This window comes from Lingula anatina, chromosome 6 (assembly GCF_051362555.1).
Source record: "Lingula anatina isolate TDL-2025a chromosome 6, LinAna3.0, whole genome shotgun sequence".
NCBI lineage: Eukaryota > Metazoa > Brachiopoda > Lingulata > Lingulida > Lingulidae > Lingula > Lingula anatina.
The window spans coordinates 20,318,484-20,344,371 of record NC_141772.1 but is presented as its reverse complement, the minus strand read 5'-3'; the positions used below and the strand labels follow the sequence as shown (position 1 = coordinate 20,344,371).

The 25,888-nt window shown below is 35.6% G+C and overlaps 3 protein-coding genes across 3 annotated transcripts; 1 reads left to right on the top strand and 2 right to left on the bottom strand.

Moving 5' to 3' along the window:
- Window positions 1–1,542: 1,542 nt before the first annotated feature.
- LOC106160146 (uncharacterized) lies at window positions 1,543–5,808 on the top strand. The gene is made up of 5 exons (XM_013536662.2): window positions 1,543–1,683; window positions 3,181–3,311; window positions 3,574–3,659; window positions 4,141–4,371; window positions 5,360–5,808. Exons 1-5 carry the CDS (start codon window positions 1,579–1,581, stop codon window positions 5,383–5,385), a joined length of 579 nt encoding a protein of 192 aa, XP_013392116.2. The 5' UTR covers window positions 1,543–1,578; the 3' UTR covers window positions 5,386–5,808.
- A 1,896-nt stretch (window positions 5,809–7,704) lies between these two features.
- LOC106160143 (sphingolipid delta(4)-desaturase DES1) lies at window positions 7,705–14,282 on the bottom strand. Its single transcript, XM_013536660.3, has 2 exons — window positions 13,385–14,282; window positions 7,705–9,381 (listed from the first exon to the last, which is right to left on the bottom strand). The coding sequence occupies exons 1-2, from the start codon at window positions 13,834–13,836 to the stop codon at window positions 8,667–8,669; spliced, it is 1,167 nt and encodes a 388-aa protein (XP_013392114.2). The 5' UTR covers window positions 13,837–14,282; the 3' UTR covers window positions 7,705–8,666.
- A 1,672-nt stretch (window positions 14,283–15,954) lies between these two features.
- Window positions 15,955–25,420, bottom strand: LOC106160133 (carnitine O-palmitoyltransferase 2, mitochondrial; the record flags this gene model as incomplete). The annotated part of the gene is made up of 13 exons (XM_024076552.2): window positions 15,955–17,496; window positions 17,816–18,007; window positions 19,772–20,000; window positions 20,509–20,678; window positions 21,063–21,259; window positions 21,642–21,762; window positions 22,405–22,551; window positions 23,088–23,185; window positions 23,487–23,591; window positions 23,948–24,081; window positions 24,335–24,438; window positions 24,715–24,774; window positions 25,177–25,420. Coding segments are annotated over 13 exons (1,944 nt in total), but the record flags the coding sequence as incomplete, so codon positions are not given.
- Window positions 25,421–25,888: the final 468 nt, after the last annotated feature.

The window sequence follows — 25,888 nt, the reverse complement described above, 5'->3', positions numbered from 1 at the left end:
GTCGGCCCGACACGTTTTTTTTTCTTTTTTCTTTTTTTAACTTAAAGCTAGTCGGACTTTCTTTCTCGAAATAACGGTTCTAAGCTCTGAAATGTAGAGTCCCCTTGGACACTCTATTTCAGTATGGCAAGTCCTAGGACCTTGTATGTTTTAATACCTAAGGTCCGCATTATGATACAGTATATTCAACTCATAATGGGCATTTTTTTAAACTAATGCTGAACATGATCAAAGCTGATATCGAACAAAGGATTATTAGGGCCAAAGGTTAAATAACATACGATGACAAAAAGTCTACAAAAGCATGAAATGTATGATAAAAAATTAATTGTAATATATAAATATAAACTTTTAATTACAATCTTTGCACGAGTTTATATTATTTATTGTACCATATTTTATAAGCACATTTGTCAAATCGAGCATTAGAAATCCAAAATATGCAGTTACTCGTTTCACATGTTATTTCAAGTGAACTGTGTGGTCAAAGAGATGAAATGCCAGCATTATCAATGTACTCAACGTACTTCTGTCTTGGGAGTTCAACTCCCTTAATTCTTCCCAAGTCCCTTTCACGCCTCATATTTTTAAATGTAATCCTTTATAGAACATCAACAGAGGTCGTAGGATGAGCGGCTCACAATGACGAAATTCTCAAGATCGCAAATATTAATAATGAATCAAGAATAGAGCAAGCTGAAAAGATTTGGCACTCGGGACCCTTTCATTGAGGTTCTTGGGGGGAAAACGTAACATACTGAGGTAGCACCCCCTGAATGTGAATACGTAAGTATGGTTTCCCACTAATACTAATTGTTAGTGGATCCCATTTTGATAACAAAAATCATTTATAGGATATCACATATTCCATGCTAATTACAGTGTATGACTTACAACTGCAGTCATTATCTAGATATGTTGGGCTTGTTTTTTTAAGGCCTGGGTACACAAACAGTGCAAACAGTGTCTAGTATTAATTGTAGTAGAAGTAGGATCGCTGAATGAAAAATCTATGAAAATATGTCTGCACCCCTATTGAATAATTCAAAGCAGGCAAAAACAGATAGCCTTTGTGAACGTACCGTCTGTGTAAACGAGTCACGCTGTGTATAATATGAACCATGGCACATAATGACGCTGTCTGCATAAAATAGGTATCATAGCTCAGAGGGATTTTTTTGCGAAAAATTTCATTTTCCTTGAGACAAGAGATGAATATTTCGCGTACTGAATACCTTTAATATAGCAATGTGTGTGGTATATATCTATCACCAATAATGACTTTTTTGTTTCTTTCAGACTGAAACATCCGAATGTAAAATAAGACAAATAAAATACACATGAATGCAATTTGTCATTGTAATATGTTGCAATATTCCTGACGTGCATCTCTTATCCAAATTTGCCACGCCATTTACTTTTAAGGTATGTGACCCGCTACTGAATAAATCTTATTAAGGGACATTAATAAAATACTAACGTCCAATTTGCCCGCTGCCATTGACTAAGTACATGCTAATATCATTATGCCACCTATGTGAATAAAATCGCACCCGAAAGTTGCCGCATTTCTGCACCATGAAAGTAGTCTTCCTCATTGCCTTGGTCGTCTGCTGTGTAAAATCCAGTGCAACGCAGTCGTGTAAGGGTCCAAGAACTCTCAAGAAATTTTACCCACAAAGGGTATGTAATTCTTATTATGGAAAAAGCAAAGTGTAGTAGGTCTGTGCGAATTCTTTTGCTTAATATTGGTGGAAAGCAGGGATTTTACCTCGGTTGCAGGGACTCTCGAATGCGGTATTGAATCAAAGCTGAGGAAAGTCAACCACGGCTGCGCTATTCCCTTTCCCCTTTAGGCCACACTGATTTAATTTTATGGATAACGTCCTTTGGAGACCCGGAAACAAATGCTAGAGGGCGAAATAAAAAGTCAAGCAAAAAGTGCTGCTAAAGTAAAGTAAACACAGCTGGAAACGCAAACTGAACCACAGGGCACAGTGTATCAAACAAACAGCAAGTCATATTTCGTGCTGAGAACACTCTTGAGACTGTGAAGAGTCAGAAGTCATCTGCTTTTTCTCACTGCATCAAACTGCAGTTGTTGAAGTTTGGTTCACTTCAGCCCAGGAAAAAGGAACCGAACTGGCGAGTAGACCGGCCACCTTTAAGGCCACCACATTCCTCAACTCCCCTTCGCTTTTCTCTAGTCGTTGCAAAAGAAGCGTGTGTAAGCCGCTCTGGATAATACGTCTTTGAAGTTGTCTGAACGATCTATAGTCGTTCGCTGCTGCCGCCAGTCTGTAGTTGAGTAATCGTTATATCTACCTTGCCAACGTTAATTGTATACCAATCTACAATCACGCACCCTGTTTTCTTTTGAACTTTTATGGTTATGCATTTTGACGACAACAGGGGTAATCCGAGATACCCGCAATCCACTTTTGGCGGCAATATGCATGTGTAGAAGATTTATTTTACGACAAATTCAGCAAATTTTTTGCAGGAGAAAATAAACGAGTTTTGCAACAATCCAAGTTTTCGCGGCACTTTGAATGAGCGCAGACGGTGACAGCAGTCAGTTCCGTAGTTCCAAGGAAGTGATTTTTTAATTCTAACATCTTTTTTGAAGACAGACTAAAATTAATGCGCGCTCGGATGTCATCCATGAAATTTAATCAGTGTGGCCTTACGCTTTGCTAAGTTAGTCTACTGCACAACGATTCTTTTAATTACTTTCTTAAACAAAAGTTTCTGTGTCACCCTCAGCTTTTCAAGCTTAGTCCCACTTCTTGCGTATTCTTGCACATTTTCTAGTCTCCTTCAAGGCACGCATTGCCGCTATCATCGGCTAATGTTACCGTGCATGGTTGCTACTTAAACTACTATAACAAAAGGTAAAAGACTAACGGATAATTTCAGTAAACAAATGAAAATATATAGATAAATAGATGATAAATAAATGAGTACGCAGGTGGTCCCAGATATTAATGAAATACCGTCTCTCGTGATTAGTACACATCGTAAATATTAAAACACGGGCTGTAAACATATATTATGTTACATCATTACTAGTACCTCAGCCGAGGAGGTTTTGATCTTTGATGCTTTAATTGTTTGTTTAACAGCCTAACTCAATAATTAAGGACATGTCTTGACAATCAGTTTCGTGTTTATTTTCAGATAAAGGGACGTTGGTACGGTCTCCAAATTTACTGGCCATTTCCAGGTCTTGAAATATGGAGAGACTACTCGAACACGTTTACCCCGCAATCAAATGGAAGCATGATCTGGGGATTTGATCTCCGATACGGGTAAATGTAGCTACGGTTTCTTTTTTTCTTTGTCCATTATTTGAAATTTATATGTATCTACTTGCACTGTAGCTGTCTATGTGCTCATCTGTCTGTCTGTCTGTCTGTCTGTTTATATACCAATGCATCAAGTCACTTCATATATTTACTCTATATAGCTATTTATTAATTCATTCATTTTTTATTTCTGTATTTATTCATTGATTTATATATGCATTTACTCTTTGCTTTATATACTCATCTGCTCATTTTTTTTATTCAGGGGAACTTTGAACTTTACCATGTGTTCTAATTGGACTCGTGATCTGGTACCAACGGACACCGTGGGCAAATACAACTGGATACTTGGTAAGAATATCAGAAATGATACCAACTTCATGAAAGTTGTCATGGGCAGTGTGAATATTGTCATGGACAGTGTCATGGAAAAAAGAAACCTTGCAAAAGAAAAAAAATGGCATCGAGAAAAAGTCCTCGCCATAAGTATAGTGTTCTTGATGTATATGTGTAATAATTCAATCAACCAACACGTTATTTTTCACATAATCACTTTTCAGACAATACACAAACTAGGGAGTTTTTAAAACTCTGCTTTGACAGTGTAGCTCTCAGTCTCATACGTCATCTTTTTCAGTGAATTTGATTTAAAAGTTTGAGAACGTAACACAACCTAACATACATAACATATGGCCTACATAACATAAATACCTAAAAAAACACGCCTGAGCAATAGTTTTCATTGTCGAATCAATAGGGTACCCATGACACAATATAATTGACCTTTGCTGGTAATTAGTTATTTATTTGTATTTTTAACCTTTTGTTTCAGATGGAACAGCTGTTGATTCGTTATATTTTGTCAGGACCGACTATAAAAATTTCCTTATCACGTACCAAAAGAGTCCAAGTTTCGACAACATCCGTATGATCACCATATGGGGAAGGAAAACCTCCTTGTCTTCCAGACTGAAAAAGAGAACAAAGAATATCTTGGCAACGGAATTTTGCCTTAGTAATGATGAAATGGAGACGTATATGTGGATTAATAAACATGAGAAACGTAAGTTGTACAATCTCATAAAAATCTCACATAGACATCATAATAAATAAATTAATAAATATAATAATATAACACTTTAAAGATGCATATGAAGTCAATTTTTGCCACAAAAACCAACAAAATGCCAACATATAGTTTCAAATAGTATAACTCAGAGAATAACTGAAAGGCATTGCTTAATATTACCCGAAAATGATTTTTGAACGGATTTTTCTGCTTGCTTTCTATGCTGTATATACATGGGGCAGAAAAGTAGGTCACATAAGTAGGGTAAATTTCTGACCAAAAATTTAAAGAAAAGGGCAGTCTAAAGCTCTTTTATGGCTGATCCAGTGATTTATCCAGTTTATCCTTTGACATGTCGACTTTTATTGAGTTGTATAAGAAAATAGTAGAAGTGGAATCCACGCTCCACCGATGCTCGGTTCATATGCACCTTTAAGGAAAAGTACAATTTGAGTTGAGTAATCATATATATATATATATATATATATATATATATATATATATATATATAGAGAGAGAGAGAGAGAGAGAGAGAGAGAGAGAGAGAGAGAAATAGTTTCATGATTTGTACAACAACGGGACGTTTTTTCGACTTACATGTATAAGCATTTTAGTTGCGGCAGCCGCTTTGTGTCATACAATTATATTGACAGGTATACAAGAGCATTTATATATCTGTTTATTGAGATATCAAAACAAACATTGATATATTCATATGTTAATTAGCTCTCAAATAATAAATTTATAATACATTTAATTTCATGGGTCAGTATGGGTATATTATTGATGTGAAAAATTTTCACCTTATTTTTCATTTGATATGTATCACCTTATGTATTCATCATTGTATTAGCTTTTATATACTGATTTAATTATTCGTTCATCCATCTGACCATCTATCTATCTATCTATCTATCTACCTTTGCAATATTGATGCCTTATGGAACAGCCGTTCAAATAGGTGTTCGGTTTTTCATTTTAGGATGCCCAGCAAAAGGTGAGAGATAGAAACAAGCCACCTCTACTCCACAGCCAATAGATGTTACGGTATGATTAAATAATAACTTTTAAAACTGTCTAAAACTAGTCTTTCAAAAAAAGAATGGATAGAAGAATTTTAACCAGAAACGACATCTTTAATACGATACATCTACAAAGAGGAATCCAGGATTTTGACGAGGACATGCACACACTCAAACAAAAAACATTAAGATGTTAAACGTTACACGGGTTAATATCTGTGGTACGGATAGTGAAATTATATGATCTGTAACTCCCGTCCTCTCGTTATCCTTGACAAGGTTAAGGTATTAAAGGTGGTATCTTCGGCGGTTGGGGAAACAGCTACATGTATTACTACCTTTGTATATCTGCATTTTCATTAATGAATTCCATGGAATTCGAAAGTAGGTCAGCATATGACTTTAATAAAGAAGCATAACCTCACTGTCTTGATTTTGCCTTATTTTTAGATAGAAATATTAAGCAACATAGAGAAACCATTCTGTTGTATAAAAGCTTTGTTTTCATAATTGCCCCTTGCATTGTCCAATGGGAGAAAATTGCATCAGGATTTGGTAATGACTTTCGAATAGTTAAACTACAAAACCCAAAGTAGTACACAAAGCAGTTAACACCCCGTGTGTCTAGTAAAATATAAACACAAGACTTGATTATCAAATAAAAATAAATTAATTTATCAATATAATTAATTCTAATAAATCATTCATTAAAATAAGTGAGTAAATAACTGAATATTGAATGTGCAAATAGGTAAATAAAAGATAAATGAATATATACAGAAAAGATAAGTTTATTGCTGCTTTTACACCAGAGGCATCTGACCCTAATGAGAGTTACACATGTAAAGTTATAAAGAATCAATATGCAAATGGCCGCCAAAAAACCTACATTAAAACTCTTACGGTTCCTGGACCAGTAGTGAATCATCGTGATCGTAAACATTTTTACATCTGGTTAAATATGATTTCAATATAGATGTGGTCTTTGTTGCTGTGTCATAATCACAAGCACTATGATTACTAAACTGGAGGCTTTGAATCGTTTAATATTCCAAACGTCACACTTGTCATAATGTTAACCGACAAACATTACATTGGCGGCTTATTGGTGAAAAGTGGATTGCTGAGCAGCTCTCACCAAAGGGAGAACAAATTGCCATGAGGAATATACTCAATATACACAATATTCAATCACCGCGTCGGATTGAGGTCACTTGGTGCCCTAAGTAGGCTATCCCATGGACCATGGTGCGCCCATCACACATTTTAAAAACTCCCAACGCTACATATGTCCTCTCTCTTTCTCTCTCTCTCTCTCTCTCACACACACACACACACACACACAAACACACAAACACACTTTTTTCTCTTTCTTGTTCAATCTGTTTCAAAAAAGTCATTTTATCAATTTTTAAAAACTCTTTTCCCTTTTATATGTTTTTGTTTTACTCTGGTAGCTCGGTATCCCCCTAGCCGCGGTGCACTAGCTAAGCACGTGCTAATTCTGCTTGCACCTGTAGCCTATAATTATAAAATCCAACCGTGTTCCTCACTCTAAAATTCGGTTATGCGGCGGCTGCCCGTGGAAACATTTTTCACACATATGCCACAGCGTGTGATGATCTGAAACAACTGAAAAAAATTGTGCCTACCCTAATTTAGTTTTTATACTAATTATAGCGACCTTAATGTCACCTCGGAATGCGTGACAGCCGATGCGTAAGGTTGATTGGCATACAAACAGGTAGACGTTAACATATACTGAAAGCCATCGTGATTTCGAGTTTAAAACATTATAGCATCCATTTAAAGCAGTTGTTGGTGTTTGTATACGTGATGGGAGCCAGATAGAGCAAGTAGGCCTACGGTACATTGCCTGGTAAAATAAATAAATAAATAAATAATAATAATAATAATTGTCCTATTCTTTTCAAATGTATGTCATATTTTTAAGTTGGTTTAGACAGGGAGACATAATGTGGTTTTGGTTAAAATCATACCTAAGAATGACAAGTAATTAATCCTCATAAGCTGTAAAGAAACGAGTTTTCGCCAGTGCAACATATCGTAGCCATCCAGAAAGAGATGTATACCTGTTTTTGGCACGTCGACTTGATTTTCTAATGTAATTCCTAATGTCCAAGAGTCTCATACAAATTATTGAGTATTGATTGTGTATATTAATCTGTAAAAAATTAATGCACACATCAACATTATATAGCTAACATGGAGGATAGACTTTCAGAATTATGGTGGGTTGTTTTGGGAAAGTCAGTGATAAATAGTATATGGTGATCGGAAATATCGGCATCTCGGCATAGCATAGTTTATAGAACACAAAACAGTGAAATAATTTAATATATCGTTTAATGACGAAAGGTGACTTGAAAGTAAGAAAATGAAAACTTTCAGTGGAATTAATGAACCACTGTATTGAAAAATGAAAAGATATGTGGAATGTAAAAAATAGCAAAGACTATAAAATCTCTACAACTGGTCCATAACAAACCTGAAGCGAAATAAGTGTACAAATATAAATATTTCAACTGCCTCAACCTGAAAACAACATCCTATGTATCAGAGAAAAGAAGGTGAATTACCAATAGCTCTGACAGCATTTCACTGGAAAGGGCACTCAGACACTTAGGGCGTCTGACTCAAAGTCTGCCGTCAAAGAAAATTTTTTTTTTCAATCCATTCATTTACTACGACAAAATATCCGTTTATGACAAAACTCTCAGTCCTCAAGATGTAAAAAATTGACATATACAATGTACATATTGAATAGAATATAAAAAAGATTCATATGAATTATAAATATTAACTGAAAATGTAGCAACAGGCTAGACAGTTTTTAATATATATTCTACAATGGGCAACAGCCTGTTTAACATATAGGCAGAGAACATTATTCTGTAAATTGAATCGTGTGTTTGTGTGTTATTTCTATGGGTTCTAGTTTCGATTTTCATAAACCATAGAAACTACAGTATATGAAAACAGCACCAGCCTGTTTAACATAGGTAGAAAAGCATTGTTCTGTACCCGCATCATGTGTTTTCTACTGGTTCTAATTTTCCATAACCCACAGAAACAATCGTGACCAGAAAAGCACATTTACTTAATAAAACCTCCTCTTTACCATCAATATACCCAAACCCACACTCCACCTCAAGTTATTAATTTACCCCCCCCCCCCCAAAAAAAAAAAAAAAGGGGGGGGATTACGTAAATGTTAGCAAGAAGCTTATAGAAAAACAGATCAGTTTAGTGTGTCAAAGTAGCTTTGGCTTTTCTGGTTCGGCAGGCAATGGGCTGATCATGCCCGTTCACAAAAGGCTGGTTATGCCCATTTTGTTTCACAAATCCAGCAAAATCCGGGCATTTCTCTTTGACTTTTTCATCCTTTTCGTTGGCTGGTTTAAACCCCCCTTCCATGCCGACCCCATGCGCCATTGGTCCCATATGAGATTGGAATATGAAATCCCATAGAACCTTACACCAGGAGGTATGATACGGCAAATCGGCATAGTACTCGGGAGCGATTTCCTTCAAGCGGGGAAGTCTCCTGTAGGGAATATACGGGAAATCGTGATGCTCGACGTGGTAGCCAACGTTGAACAGTATGGCGTTCATGGGTCCATAATAGGAATGGGTGGCCTGGGTGCCTTGGAACAGATAATGCTCTGAGATGAAGTGACCAGCACATGGGTGACAACCGAACCCAAAGAGCGTTCCCAAAGCCAGGTAAGCAAGAGATTTCCCGCCGAGGTAATGATAGATAAGGAGATTCCACGAGCACTGAACGAGGACGTTTGTGATTTCGAGCTTCGTGAGGTTCTTTGGGCTTTTATACATGGGTCGCAGCGCGTGGATGGCCGGATGAAAGAACAACCAGATGATTTTGGTGATGGGATGTTGGAAGAGACGGCTCTCCAGTCTTGTGGGGATGTCCACGTCCATCCATTCGTGTCCCATGTACCTGAAATAATATAAACAAGACTCCATTATCGAATAAATAAATAAATTGATAATAAATAGATAAATAAGTGACTGGGGGATTGAATAAATTAATGTTAAATGTACAAATAAATAAATAAATAAATAAATAAATAAATATACAAACAAGGTAACCTTGTTTCAGCTTAAACACCATAGGTGCTTGGCGACCATGTATATCATAAGTATAAATACTGTTCATTACCCAATAATAAAGTAAATCTGTAATACCATAGAAGTAGAATGATGGAGTAAATTTTTGTTAGCCTGAAGATGGCATGCTGTGTGATATACTTGTCGTAAAGTAATAAAGAATTGCCATGCCGATGCTTTAAAAAAACTAGTTTTAAATTGAAATTAGTTTTTTTCCATTTAGTTATATATCATTTCAATAGCCTTTGTGCTGTGTAATCTTAATCGGATTACAATCACTGTAATAAAATGATATTGACACAATGAGCAGATAATTAGTCTCAGTATTGGTAAACTTCGCTGACTCTTTAGTTTGGTATGCTCGCCCCCTATTACACTGTTATCTTTTGCCCTTTCCGACTGCCAAAATTTAAGACTCCCGTTCCCTAGTCTACACAGTCAATAGATGGCGACACAAGTTGGATTTCATTCATCTATTCTTTATGCGCATACACAGCTTTAATCAAGCTTACTTTTATACAAATGTAGCTTTTAAACTAATTATAGCCCCCTTAATGTTACCTCGGAATGTGTGAAAGCCGATGCGCAAGGCTGATTGGCATACAAACAATTCGACGTTAACATGTACTGAAGGCCATCGTGTTTCCGCGTTAAAAACATTATAGCATCCATTTAACAGTTGTTGTGGTTTGTATACGTGCTGGAAGCCAGATAGAACAAGGCGTGATAATAATAATAATAATAATAATAATAATAATAATAATATTACAGGATTTTGCTATTGAATTAAAATGTCTTTGGTTGCTTTGCCGGGCAAAAATTAGACTATGGCTACTACAGTTTTACCATTATACATAAGGAACAACGAAAAAAAACTTCTTTCTGTGCGCTTGTTGTAGGCCTACTGTTTTGCCCCTTGATCCGCTTTGGTGTGTGTGTGTGTGTGTGTGTGTGTGTGTGTGAATATGCTTGGGTGTGTGAGCGGGTGAATTAGTGAGAGAGTGAGAGAGGCTTCAGAGTAAATAGCAAGACAAACATGTATCCAAGTAACCCATACAGATGCGATCAGATCATTTGGAGCTGGTAATTTTTCGTTACAAATCCCATCCTCATATTATGCCTCTACGGGTATTACTACAATGGGGCCTTTCATTTAAAATGCACTCAAATTAGAAGGGAATTGTTCTTCCTTATCCCCCGCATTTTCCAGAAAGCTTGAAGTGTCCTCCAACATGCTGCCTTGTTTGCACAATCGATCAGATTGCGGCTAGAAATCAATAAATCCTATTGATCCCCTGTGGAGTATATATATATTATAGCGCTATCATGATTCCCAGGGCCGAGTTTCGAATGAATTAGTTGCTATATTACTATGAGAATACAAAACCGTCAGTTTTCTGTGTGGGGGTGAAGTTTGGGGTGGGGTGGGGGAGAGGGGGGTTGAAACGAGTCCTGCGATGGACTACCGATATTTTTTCGTTTATCTTATTTGCTTTTTACGTTCCCCCTTATAGTTACCTCCGGCAGCGTAGAAGATGATGTTTCCATCTGGACGAAATATCTCAAAAAGTTCCCAACAAATTTTTATGATTTAGAATAGATAGGTGGTCAGGAAGCAAGAAACTCCATCTGAATCCCGGTTTTTATTTGAAAATGACTTTTGTTTCTCTTATATCTATTAGTTATATCTTTTAAAAAACTTTTCAATTTTTCATTTTTCTATTCTGTTTGAGGGTAGAATATTTAAATTTCTTCCATCATAATCATTTTGGAAAACTCAGAGAGTCAAAATATTAATATCTTTGAGGAGCAACTTAACATTTACGTCGGTGTTGGAAAACAGTTGACCTTACAGGCAAAATTGTAACATACAAACGACAAAATTGTGCAAACCTCATAGACAGATTTTCCATTTGCTTATATTTCTGAACGTTGTGCGAATCAAGAAAAGCCCACCACATAATTACCGGCTGACTGAGTAACAGTTAACATTCGAATGAATATTTGTTTAGCAAATAATTATATTAAGAAAAAAGTGCAACATTTTCAACTCGTGGCACTGGTAGTAGCGACCTCAGATGAGCACATAAACATATCGGTTAAATAGCAAACATATCTTACATAATCCCCATTAAACCATGCACTAAGTGTGTATTTGATTACAAAACTCGCCAAACATTAGACTAAGGCTTCGTTCACATGCAATGTCTATTTTCTAAATTCTATTTTCTATTCGCGGTATGTCTTATGATCACGCTCTGTGCCCTTAATGTCCCGCGGCGTAATTACTGGCAGCGCGAGCCAGTTACTATAAGTTACTATAAGTAACTGGCTCGCGCTGCCAGTAATTACGCGGCGGGATATTCAGGGCACAGACCGTGATCATAAGATAGCGCGAATAGAAAATAGAATTTAGAAAATAGAATTTAGAAAATAGACATTGCATGTGAACGAAGCCTTAAGCTCGCAAATAACAGTACAGAGAATGCATTGACTACCAGCCAAAATACTACCATTCCAATACACGCATTCTACATTGCGCCCTTGAAGAAACTAGCATCGCTTGCACTGGGAAACTATGTTTTCTTCTTCTAGAACCCAAACAATTTACTGATAATAACAACAGCAACACCACAGCAGCAACAACAACAACAAAACCAAAAACAACATTAATGAATTAAAAAATAAATATATTGATTAAATTAATAAAATTGAATAAGAAAGAGTAAATGCGTGAGCAGCCAGTGTATTAAGTAGTAGGAACGTAAAAACGTTCAACGTTTTGACAAGCAGCAATTGCCACAGAGATAGAGTTATACGGGATGTAATGATCTGGTTACCATGGAAACTTTGAGGACGACTGATAAATGCTTTGCTGAAAAAAATGGGACATAAGGGTTAAGACGTTTTAAACGTGTTGTCGCAAATAATCTATAGTAGAATGAATGTGGAAACTATCCCTTCACCACTTCTTTCCATCCCAGCGTCACGAAACTAAGGGTCCGTGTAACAGAAAGCCGGCCCTCCATATAGTTATAATGGTTAGGGTCAGTCTGACCTAAGTGGGTCAAAATCTAGGGCGAGGCTGACCTGTACAAATGAATGGGAAGAGGACTCTCTGTTATGGGGGACTCTCTGTCACGTTACACCGGTCTCCAAACACTCATTTTGCTTACAATTTTTTTAATCAAAAATTACCAGCCTTAATATAAACACGCTGTCTATTAATTCAATGGCACTTTATAAAAATATCATAGTGTAGCATATATATAAATCATCCTTTTGTAGCACGCCCCTATGCTGTAGCAATAACACGTAGCACGGCTTGTCATTCCTATTAGTCTGATTTTCATATATACATTATGTACGTGAGTGCAGATATCTCCTCTTCAGCTCTCATAAACGCTCTCATAATCATAATCATAAACGAGCGTGCGGCTCCCAATAAAACCGGCTTTAATTAATTGCCATTACGTGTGAAGTTAACTAAATAGAATTGATGCAATATTTTGACAAAGTGGCCCAAGCTGGGAATTTATACAAACACACGTGCTCTCATTCTACTGAGTGATATATGACTGAACACGTACAGTGTACATCCCTTTCAAAATGCAATATTATCTGTTTTCTACACAACAAAGCAGATTATTTTCCAATTAGATCACAATTCGTGAGAGATAGGTTTGAGTATAAGCCTACTTAAGTTTTCTGGGATAGTCTGTATCAAGGAAAGAATACCTACAAAACATTTCAATTATAAAACAAAAGTTAAATATAAGAAAACTTTCAATTGGGGGTTAAAAAAAAAAAAAAGAAAAAGAAAAAAAACTCACCTGTGATGATCGGAGTGATATTTCTTGTATGTCACAGAAAAAGGGACCGCTAGCGGTAAATTGGCAAACATCCCCAGTAGTCTATTCAGAATAGGCCTTGAGTGTCCAAAGGCCAAATTATGGCCAATTTCATGGATAGCTGTCCCACACGAATGGTTCACAAACGCCCCAACACAGTAGGCCAGGAGAACCACCAACCACCACGGGGAATCCCGCACGCACCATGCCATAAACAATTGCAGGGAAACCTCGAAGGCTAGAACGTACGCGATGAAGGGATCGTACCCCATCAGGCGTTTGATTTCCGGGTGTTTGCGGAGAATTTCTGAGCGTCTGGAGGTGTGGGGTTCCTCGCTGTAATCCCAGTCATCGTCTCCGGACAGGGCAGCGCTGACCAATTCGTCCAAGCGCAGGAATGACCAGAAGCGTTTGAATGTGTATACCAACGACATTTGTTGAAGTGAATTTTAATTCAGTGATAATGATTTCCAGATCCACGTGAAATCGCTGGCTGAATTATGACGTTAATCCAATATTTATTATTCCCCGTATATTTATGAGGGTCCTTGGAATTTACACAGAAACAGACTTATCATTGATTGTTTATTTTTTCTCCTTAGTTTCTCAGAACTTCAGGGTGTACATTACGTGCATTGTGACTACAAATCTATCCGTGTCTGTTCTTGTAGTTCTGTTCGGGTCGAAAATGCGCAATATAACGATATCCGTTCGAATTTGTCGTTGTCTTGTCTTTAACTCTGGGCCTACGAGCCACTATGCAGGTACGCAGTTGTTTGCTTATATAACTGTCAACGCGCATTAACAGGTATTTCATAACTGCATTTTAATGCTCCACTAGCACGCACAACTCCTTGTGCTCAGAAGTAGCGTCCGGCCTTTCACGTTCCCAAGGGTTTCAAACCGGCTTAGCGCGCGCGCGTTGGCGTTTCTGTTTACTTTTTCTTATCTCCAAGCCTTGAACTGCTTAAACACATAGTACGCGAGGCACACTGTGCTTGGTAATTTGGAAGTTCATTAAAACACCCTTTTTGTTTACATTAAGGGTTGCACGTAATGGTTGAAAGGACACAAGGTTACATGGCATTCCAAATGTATGGGAGAAGACATAGAGATGGTACAACGATGTTTGCTGAAATTGTTGGAGTCCCAGTCATTTAAAATGAAGACAAACACCCGTGACTGTCGCGTGAAATAAATCAGACACTTGTCTCTCAGATGCCAGCGTCCTAGAATTTTCTGCCACTTCGGTACGTGTCTCCCATCAAACTTTTTAGAGTTTTCTTGAAAAGCTAAGGTAAATAGTATTTAGATGATAAAAAAATGCATCTAAATTTACAAATTGAAGTTATTTTTGTTTGTTTGTTTGTTTGTTTGTTTTACGTGGAAAGTCACAATCGATCAGATTAAAAGCAGTAAGTACCTCTAATAAGTCCAATTTGCGAAGCAATTCACCGAGTGGATTGAAACCTCAACAATTCACCGTTAAGACAAATAAAATCAAATAATAACAAACGCCAGAGCTTTTTTTCTAGGAATTTAACTAATATTCAATGTTTTGAACCAGAAATCTGAGACTTGTTCTAGGAGTGAAAGCATCGGTGAGAACCAAACAGAAACTGCACAATTAATTTCACACGCTACATAGAGATACTGAAGAACATCCGACACGCGTTCAATATTAATGATTTATTCAATCACTGAAGTGATTTCATCACATAGGTGATGGCATTGTACAAGTACCTATGAAACCAATTGTACACTGATCAAACACTGAAGCTGTATCTGCCCATCTCTTACAAGTACTCCATATCGTTAAGCGGTTCAATAATTTCGACAAATATGACTCGTTTATTCAGATTTGCAAAGAACAGTTTCTTCCAAGCTTTTCGCTTTTTGAAATCGTAAATATAGTAATCGAGTCTTCTTCTGTATGAATGTTGCACATATTTTCGTTTCGAAATATTACGCCTCAGAACGATGGGAGAGGGTTAATCTTTCAATAGTAGATATAGTTAGTATGATTTATGATCCAGTAAACAGTAAACTGGGACCTAGGTTTGACCAAAGAATTGTGTGAAACTCCTTGGTTTTCACTGTCAGACGAAATGCAAGATGACCCGCTCATGTCAGCATGGGTTCAAAGTATAGCCATGCAATCAACACTGACAAAGTGCAATCAATCATTCAACTAATGCCATCCACACATAATCCATATAATAACACCGTTTGGTCAAAACGACTTTTTGCGGCCAAGTACCCATAGTATGTACAACGGTCTTAGCAAATAGTAACCAAAATAGCAACCAGAATAGAGGCCAAATTTCACAATATTAATACCCATCTGGACCAGGATGACGCTGCAGTTTTCAATGTTTAATGTGTAATCTTACACGTAATCGGCAAGAGCTTGGGTCAACTAAGTGGTTGCTGTTATTTTTAAGTAGTGGCAGTTGCAAACAAGGTGTGAAAACGAACAAAAATGAAACAAAAAATCCAGTTAAAATTGAATGAAATATAAAATATAATGACTAATGAGTGAAACAAAAATATTATAAAAAAAGTGAATGATTTATTAACACAATGAACAGCCGAAGTCAAATAGTAACTGTTTTCCAAGAAGGCTTAAAATGTAATTTTACACTGAGGCTCATAATATCATTGCATCATGTTTATTAGTAACACTAAAATCTGAGAGTTTTGCATGCTGTGCTGTAACTGTAACAGTATTAATTATTTTTATAATTCTAAATTTTGAATTATCTATATTTTGTGTTTCTATATTTGGTGTTTCATATTACAAAATCTGGAGTCACAAAAAGTTTGTTCCCATTTTTCCTCTAATACTTCACCCTTCTGTCAATTAAAATGTCAAACACTGTAAAATATGTTAATACGAGAAATGTCCAGTTGAAATAAATCGATACACTGTGAAGTATTTTCATATTCTGAGACTAGCAAACATACATCCAAACATATGTGAACACAACATCTGGTCTATGTTGAAATATGTATTCATATGATAATCAAGTGAAAAATTGGAATGCTGATACATTTAATGTACCCATTAAATATTCTACAGTATTTGAATGTATGATACCTTCAATATACTTTATTCACACAAAAAAAGTTAACCCAGTGCAAGTTCCATAAAAATTACCCTCTACCAGGATGTAGATATTATAGACAAATATTTAAAAACTGACAGAGAACCAAATCACTGTCTATTTATCTAAAGACATATCTGTGAATATCTTGTGAAAAATCAAACTGTCGCCCTGGTAAAGGGTTAATAAAAATCACGTTTTTACCTCCAGATGTCCTCTTTGCAGAGCTTCTCTTGCTTCAAACAGCAAGCTTTTGATTATCCAACTCTTACAATTGAAAAGCTACCCATGTTCTACAGTTCTAGCCTGAGTTTTGGTCCCGACTAAGACCAGTTTTTTTTATTTTTTATTATTTACTTTTTGTTTTCAAATTTCCACACGTGCCCCTTGTCATTTTTTAACTTCACGGACATTTGGTTGAGGTTCACTGCGCAAATTTCAGATGTTAGAAGGATCTTTGTAACCACATTACTTGATGACTGAATGTACATCTGAGGTATGGTAAAATTCAATGAAATTAGCTGCATGCTGACAGTAAGGGTCCAATAGACAGGTACATATGGAGATTTGAAAATGAAAAAGCTGGCAGGCACTGGACCTGAAGTTCTAGGTGTGAAAACTCAACCTTGTGTAACAAATGATCAGGTGAGTAATACAATGTACATTAGCATCGTTAAATCTAGTAATATCTTTCTTATTAAAAAAGTTCAAATCCACCTCTGGTACAACCAGTGACAATCTTCTTTATAACTGTGAGTTCCATTGGACTCATTTCATCCTTGTGCCATCTAATAAAAAAATATGTTTTCTGATAAGTTTTCCACAATGTTTTAAGTTTTTTAGCTCATTTCTTTGGGTCTCTATCATTTAGAACTTCGTATATGTCATCAAAACTTTGTTTAACACACCGTAGAAACTCCTGTACATCTCTCGCGGGAGGATAAGAAGTCACATTACATCCCAGCGAATCATCCTGGACACCATACCCTAAAAATATAACAAACATAATATAATGTAATTATACTTATACACCAATTGGGATTCATTTATTTATCATATTGATCAAAATCCATTTCCATACTGCTCACCTGTCAAATTACAGGAGGTGTCTAAAAAAAGACTAACTCTACAGAAAGAAACTCAATTTAAAAAAAAATTCCCTTAATAACCCACCACAAATCATCACATAATTACAAATAAATAACCTAACATAAAAATGAACAACAAAATTAAAAAAAAAAACTGAATAAGCAATCCCTAACCCATTCCGAACCCATTAAAAAACACCAGGCAACAAGGTACTCACCCACTCCAAACCCATCAGGTACAACGGGAGCAAATCCCCCCAGTAGCACAGCTGGGCTGCTCAGTGTGGAGGTGGACAGAATGATGTGGTTGATGTAGGAGTAGGCAGGGTCTGTGTACAATTCTGGGAGGGGCATGCCTTCTGTTTCTGCTATGTGTTTTAGCCCAAAGAGATGTCTGTCAAAACCCTCGCCTGAATGAGACAAAAATGAGATAAAAATGAGATTGAATCTTTTTAAGAGATGAATGATGAAGTCGCCCTGGCAGCAACCAATGATTACCACTCTGTTTGTGAAAAGGCACCCTGAATTTCAGAGGACAATGGAAATGGCAGAGCCATGTTGATATAAAAACAGGAAACTCAGGGTAGCAGTGGTAGAAGTCTTTCACCTTTCATTCCTTATAAACTTGCTCAACTTCCTCTTTAACCCCTCGAAATTTAATCACACTGATTTATACATGGATTGTGAAATATCTCTTGAGGAAGTGTTTGTAATGTTTCTTTAATGTACATGCAAATCCCAAACTGTGCAGAAATCATTAAAAATTTCTTTATAACAAGAATACATTTTTCTATTAAAATTCTTAAAATAAATAACTTTCAAACTGGCCAATGAAATATTTTTCAATATTTGTTTCAAATTATCACTGTATCTTTGACTTTGTACAGTTTTTGAAACATGTCTCCTTACTAAAAATTGCCAGTAAGAAAGACTCTTGTCAAGCATGGTTTTTTCTTACTTTTTTATTTATTTTATTATTTTAACTATTTTTATTTTACAAAAACAGACTTTGTTTTCATTACTGTAATTGTTTCATCTGTTATGTTTTATCTGATCTCATTTGTTTTTCTTCAGTTTCCTCCTCAGCCATAAATGACAAAATATATTTCATGTAAATATATAAATATTATGGTGATTAAAAAAAGAAGCTCGGTGTGATATTTAGCCATGCTGAATGAACCAGTATAAATGATTACAATTTACAAGTGTTTGCATACACTGTTTACTACCACTATAAAGGTATCTACATTGTATTACAAAATATTAGCACCTGTAGTGGTGGCCTACAAAAGCTGGTAAAAACCTAAAATAGTGCTTGTTGAAAAGACATAACAATATGGAATACTTTTTTACAAATGTAAAATAGGCTTTAGCAGTGTTCCTTATTCTAAGCAAGATGACTGCTTGTTCTTGCACACACATCTATTTTTCATTTGGTAAAAAATGGTCTCTATCTGTCGTCTGAGTCTTACTTATAACTACCTATGGGTTATAAAATTTGAAGGTTTTGTAAATATATTTGTGTATCCAAGCTTAAAGGGATAATAACTCTTCGTTTCGGCCAAAAAATTAATTTTCCTGGAGTAAACAACAATTTTCCCATACTTACCAATGGTTAATGAATCCATTTTTACATTCAAAGTTAGTCCCTGTTTTTTTTCTAAAAAGTTTGATTTTTTGTTAAAATCTCTTAAGAGATTTTAACAGACTATGGCCATCAATGGAGGTCACGTGGTCTAAAGACAAGCTCAGATATCAGAATAATAGCTATAACTGCCGTTTTTGTGGTAAAACAGAATATATTTCTATGAGTTATTCACAATGTTTTTATTGTGAAATATAGATCTCATACAAAGAGTTATTATCCCTTTAAGGCAGAGATATATATTAGCTGACAGTCCCCAACTAAATAGAAACTTTAAATTTCATGCTCTCTCTCTCTCTCTTCCTTTTGAATAATTATACTACATTTCTTAACTGACTTAAATTACACCAAAGTATTTTACCTGGTCCAATACAATGATACTATTATATAACAATTTCTCACTCCAATCTGTCTTTCTCTCTCTATCTTTCTAAATTACATTCCCTAACTCAGAAATTTGACAAACACATCTGTTTCCACCTGCTCTAACTCCAGTCTCCATCTCTCACCATTCAAACCCAGTCCTTACCCATGGCTGCCTCCTTGGTCAGTTGTCCGTGCTTGTCTGAACACGCCTTCAGCATTCCCTGCAGCTCGCTGACACTTGGCCTGTTGCCAGTCCTCTCGAACATCTCACAAGTCTTCTTTGTTGCCATGGTTGCTGACCGTATCGTCTCCGTGCGCCCGTGCTTAAACGCGGCTGTGCTGCACGACTCGTATGTTGGTACTGTCTTGCCATATTGCTTGTAGAAGGCCATCTATAATTAGGAAAGTAAATCATTTTAGTAAAAGGATATTGACCAATTTTAAAGCTAGTACATGTAGTTCAATACTGGGGTTTGGGCAATCAAGGGCCAGTTGCATAAAAGAACTATAGCCAAAGAATTGGTCTTAACCTAATGAGCAAAATTATCCGTTTACTTCCTTTTCTGATACTTTTATAATGGTAGTCCACTGGCTCAAAATTACAAGGTGGCAAGTTTTGATGAGTCTACAATTTAGTTCAAATCAATAAATCAGATGATACAGGAGTATGTAAGTTCAAATTGCCAGGTTTAATATGCCCACACTCAAAACTTTTCATTTTTTAAAACAGTTAAAACTTTGAACAGTTAAAACTTTTTAATTGGGCAATTTCTGTGTGTAAACAGGCAAGTAAAGTACTCCAGTTTAAACAAAGAAAAAAAACCTAATTTTAATCCTGATTTAGGCAACTTTTGGGTTTGAACAGAGGTAAAATTTACCCCAGTCTGCTACTTCACAAACCTGAAATGAGAGTTGCATGATAGCATCAGGGCTGAGCTTCTTCTCCTTGATTAAATTTTTCCCAAATTTCTCCGTGGTGGTGAATCCAAGGTCCAGAGAGTTGACCAGGTGGTCAAACCGGCTCTTAGCCTCACTGATCGCTTGCTTTAAGTTATCACCTAGGTGGAATTCTGAAACAGCAAGCAAGGAGCACATTCTTAATTCATTCATAAATCAATCAACCAACTTGGTACTGCTGTGTTAATATGAAAAAGAAAAAAATAAGAAAAAGCAGCCATAAATCAATCAATCAACTTGGTACTGCTGAAGAAGAAAATAAATTATGAATAATTATCTATCAAAATAAAATGTGTCATTGACAAATGAAAAATACATATCCAGTGGGAATATTTATTTCATAAAGTCACAATTCAACATGTTAAGGCATGCACCTTTGTACAATCAGAAGACCCTTTGTAATATGTAATTAAAATGTTAGTCTTCCTATCTTTTTCTAAGTTCTGAACATAATGTCTCTTCATCTTAAAATACATTTTGAACTTTTCTGCACCTACCTATCTTTTTCACTGCTGCCGCAGAATCCACGCTAGCTGGCTGTGTGTCGGGATGCACAAATGGTTTCTCTGTTGTCAGTTTAAATACTTCATTAAAATATCTTAGTACAGCAACACCATCGCCCCAGGCATGCTCAAAATTGACACAAGTTTTACCATCCTTTGTCATTATAAGGGAGAAGGATTTATCAAACCACCTGAAGTAAAGGAATTCTTTGGGATGTTAATGAAATACTGAAATATCAAAATGGAGAGGCAAGTATATTTAACGATCACATTTTAAGTAACCATGTGAACTCACAAATCAATAATGGATATGGTCACAGTACACATAAACAATGAAGTAATTTCTTTGTGCACTGTTAACATGTAAAATTAATATTTACACAAGTTTACAGGTGACAAAATAAATCCCCTTATTTTTGAAAAAAGAATCTTTTTAAAGGAAATATTGTGTTTCAATTCAGAGCATATTAAGTCCATCTTTCTGTAACAATATCATAAAACCATCAGAAGATATCTCAAGTTTAATCCATGAACCCTGAGATATAGGGAAATCTATTGAAGTTGTGCTCCTACCTATTGGCCCCATTCCCATGTAGATGCAGCCTAGAGACTTCAATGGGGTCCTTTGGAATGTCATCATCTAGAATCAAGGCAAACACTGCACTGTCCACCATTTTCAGCTGTTCTGTGTTACCTGAAATTTTTCACCCATTTGAAATTAAGAAAATCAAACTGTGTCCTAAACTTTTTAGTCTACTGACCCTTCAGGACACAAAAGTCTAGGAAACAGAGTTCAGTCAGTGAACAATTAAGCACATTTTGCCTGGCTCGGCTTTAATTCTAATAATATTTGGTGTGTGCCTGTGACAGGAATTATTGTCCAGGTAGTCAGCCTTGTGATCAAGGCCTTCAGATGAATGGTCTTTAAGCGACACTTCACAGGTAGAACACATGTTAAATCTTGTAAAAAACAATTTAAATCTATAACTTTAAGACTGCATACCCATAAACCAATTGTACTAACTGGTTCAATCTAACTCTGAAGGGCCTCTCGCTAAAGTGCTTTCAGTGTAATCAGCTTAATTGTCTGGCACGCCCCCTTGAGTAACTAGGGGGAAATAATGATTATCGTTAATTACCCCATGCAGCTTGACTAGATGTGCCAGACATCAAAACTGCTGAAAATTAATGCAATTTAGCAAGAACCCCCCCCCCCCCCCCCAGAGTGAGATCAAACCAGCTAGTACGATAGGTTTATGGGAATTCTCCCTAACTCACTATCACTACACAAAATACAACAAAAACCTTTTGTCACCATATATCAGACCCAGTTTACCTGCATCTAACAACTTGTCCCTGACCACAGCCCAAGTGTCCCTGTTCTCTGCTGTCAGATACCCCAGGGGGTAGTCTGGTGGGGGGCGGGTGTCACTGAGGATGTACTGCAGGTGTGACATGATCTCTGTGGGTGACACTATCATACCTGGAACAAATGACAAATAAATGAATACATGAATGAATGAATGAATGAATGAACAAATGGATGTTAAGATAGACTTGTCACATATGGTGACAATTCCTGCACTTAAGGAAATGGAATTTATTTCCACTATGTAGGATAGCCTCTCTGGCTAATTTTGAAAAGGACCTCTAGACTTATCTATTTCCAAAAATTTAAGAATGGAATTTTTATAAACGACTGTTAAAAGACAGAGTTGTAAGCAATATTTTTTTTAACTTCTACAATTTATTTGTTTTCAGCAATTTTTCTGTTTTAATCAATTCTTTTAATAGCCTTTTTATTCTTTATTCAACTTGCATGGTAAAGTCTACTGAACAAAGTTAGATTTTAGGTTCAAAATAAATGTTTTTTTTTATGAGTAAAAAAATAAATCACACACACTTTTTGCCCCCATTGGCAGCACTAAAATGCCCACAATAATCTACATTCACTACTGCTATCTACTTAATGCAGGAGTCAGCCAGGCAGTGCCTCTGCCTATGCTGAACTTTATTTACCATTTTTGTCCAAGACATCAAATGTGTACATGTGGCCATTCCTTATGACTAGTAAGTGTCTGGCTGTGGTGTCTGTGAAAAGTTCATCTTTGCCTAGTCTGAAATAGTTGAATAATAATAATAATAATACAAAATAACAAATTGAATTCTAAGCAAATATTTGAATAATTAAAATTAATGTGAGTTTTAACAAAAAAATACGAATCATTTTCATGATGTCAGTATTACTCATTAAGTACGAAAAACTACCTGTTACAGTGTGAAAAAATTATATCTTATAGTTGTTTTCGATAGCAGGTTTAATTCAGATGTTAAGCTGATGTTGTTGACAAGCTAACACCACACAATTTTAGGATTTCACTAGTCTCTTGTTACAGATGTTGTGTAAAAGAAGTTTACCTGGGAATCCTTGTGGAGTTGAAGAGTCTTGGATATTGACTCATGTCCAAGGGAAAAGCTTTATAGGCATAGGCTCCATACCATCTGAACTTATTGGGAATATACCTAAAATGATCAATTATGTATTACAGTATACATGACATGTGAAATATAAAGGGATAGCATTGTACCTTATATCTGATATTTTTTTTCTGCTTATTTCAGTCTTTTTTATTCTTTTTTGATCACAGAAAGAAAAGAAGTAATTTTGCAAACTTCAATTAACAAATTACTGACTTCAATTTCCATGTAAAAATACTTTTAAGCTAATGATTACTTAACTGTATTTGCCATCAAATAAAACACTAAACTTAGAATTAATCAATTTTAATCCACTGTAAGGCCACTGAATCTGACAGATTCAACATGGAGATAAATAGTATAATAATTAAATTAGTCAGAAAAATTTATTAGAAACCCACTTCATAATTTTCCTAAAACTCTCAGTGTCACTTTTCTTAGGATTAAGGTGGTAAACATCTGGATCTAGATAACCAGCTCTCAGCGTCTTCATAAACATCATGGAGGCCACAACCATGTTTGTGGATCTGATCAACTGGAAATAAATAAATAAATTAATTAATTTATAAATACGACAACTGTTAATAGATAATAGAATTACAAGCCAGGAGATAAATACCACACAAGTATGCTTTCAAAATTTAAAAAAAATCATAATTAATAACATTTAGGTGCATGTTATGTCAAGATTGTGCAGTATATTGTAATGTAATGTAATGTAATGTAAGACAAAACATTTCAGTACAGAAGACTACAGCGCACAACACAGTGCAGTGGACCAGTGGTACCTGTTGATTGTAGCCCTCCTTGGGGTCATCATTGAAGGTCATGAAGGGGTTAAAGTTCAGCACTATGGGGACTCTCGCCTTCAGGTACATGTCAAACCAAGGCTCTAAAAGATCAATTTAAATGTTCAGGTATAGTTGAGCATACTTTTTTCAATGTTTTCTTGTTTTTTTACTTTGTTTTCTCTCTTATGTTTCTTTTCTGTGGTTTTAAAATTTCTTTAAAAATTGCAAAAAACATCATGATTACTTTTCCTTTTTTTAAAAAAAAATCTGTCTTAAAACAAGAACTATGATGGAGAAGTTAAAGTACCTCTATAGTTTAGCCTATCATACCTGCACAGAGTTTTATCTCATAATTTAATTATTTGCAGAAGTCTCACCTGATATATAACTTGTGTGTTTATTGGCTTTGTCTTTGGCAACTAACTTTTCATGAAGATCTGAAACAAAAATAAACTTTAACAAATTTTTCAAAACTTCCTAATCATAAACAATTTTTTGACATTCAAATTAACATTCAAATTGGATTTTTCTATCAATACTGTGTTCATTAAAATTGTCATTTCCTTCACATCATTTTGTAAATCAGTGTATCTTCTGAGAGAGAATAAAGTGGTAATCATATTTTCTGGGCTGTTACCACTATGATATCAATAATGTATCTTTTATCACATTGAAGTCATAATCATTACTTCCTTTATAACACATTTTTTAAATATATATATTTGTAAGCTCATAGTCATGATTAAAATGCCCTAGTACTGAAATAAATAAATAAATAAATAAATAAATAAATAAATAAATAAATAAATAATACTTGTGTAAAACAACCATTTTATTACCTTTCCCCTCGACCTCCTGAAATCTTTTCACAATCTCAGAGGTTCGCTGAAATGCTGCCGGATCCAGTACGGCCTCCTGTGAGTTGAGGTAGCGCTGACATGTCTTCTCTAATGCAGGGATTGGGAGGCGAATCAGGCTGGCTTGAAAGGCGTCAGTGGGAAGAATGCTTTTGTGGAGGTACTCGGACTCCAGGGCAATGCTGCTTCTAATTGGTAAAGATGAATTTGGGCAAATAAAAAAAATATATGAAAAAATGTTTTCAAATGAATGAAATTTCAGCAATATTGATATTAGAGAGACTTTTCACCTCCTTACTACAAAAAAAAAAAAAAAAACTTTGCTACTAAGCTGCATGGAAAAAATTTACCAACTTCATACCTTCTATTATACAAGTACTTTATAAAATATTGTGTGGCTAATTCACTTCACATATGTTTAAAAATATTCACTTCAAACAAATGTACTGCTCTGTTGGCAGAATAGGATCAGTGTTTTTCTCACAATGCAACACTTCTACTTCGGTAAACAAATAATTGAATTTGTCTTGACTATCAGTATTTTAGTTGGCATTTTCTATCAAGCTTAATAACCACAGTCACACAAGAGGTACAAACATCCCTGTAATTGATAAGCTTAAACTGTTAAATTACTAGTACTTAGTCTCACCTAAGCTTTGCAGAGGTAGACAGGTTGACATTCCAAACTGCCTGA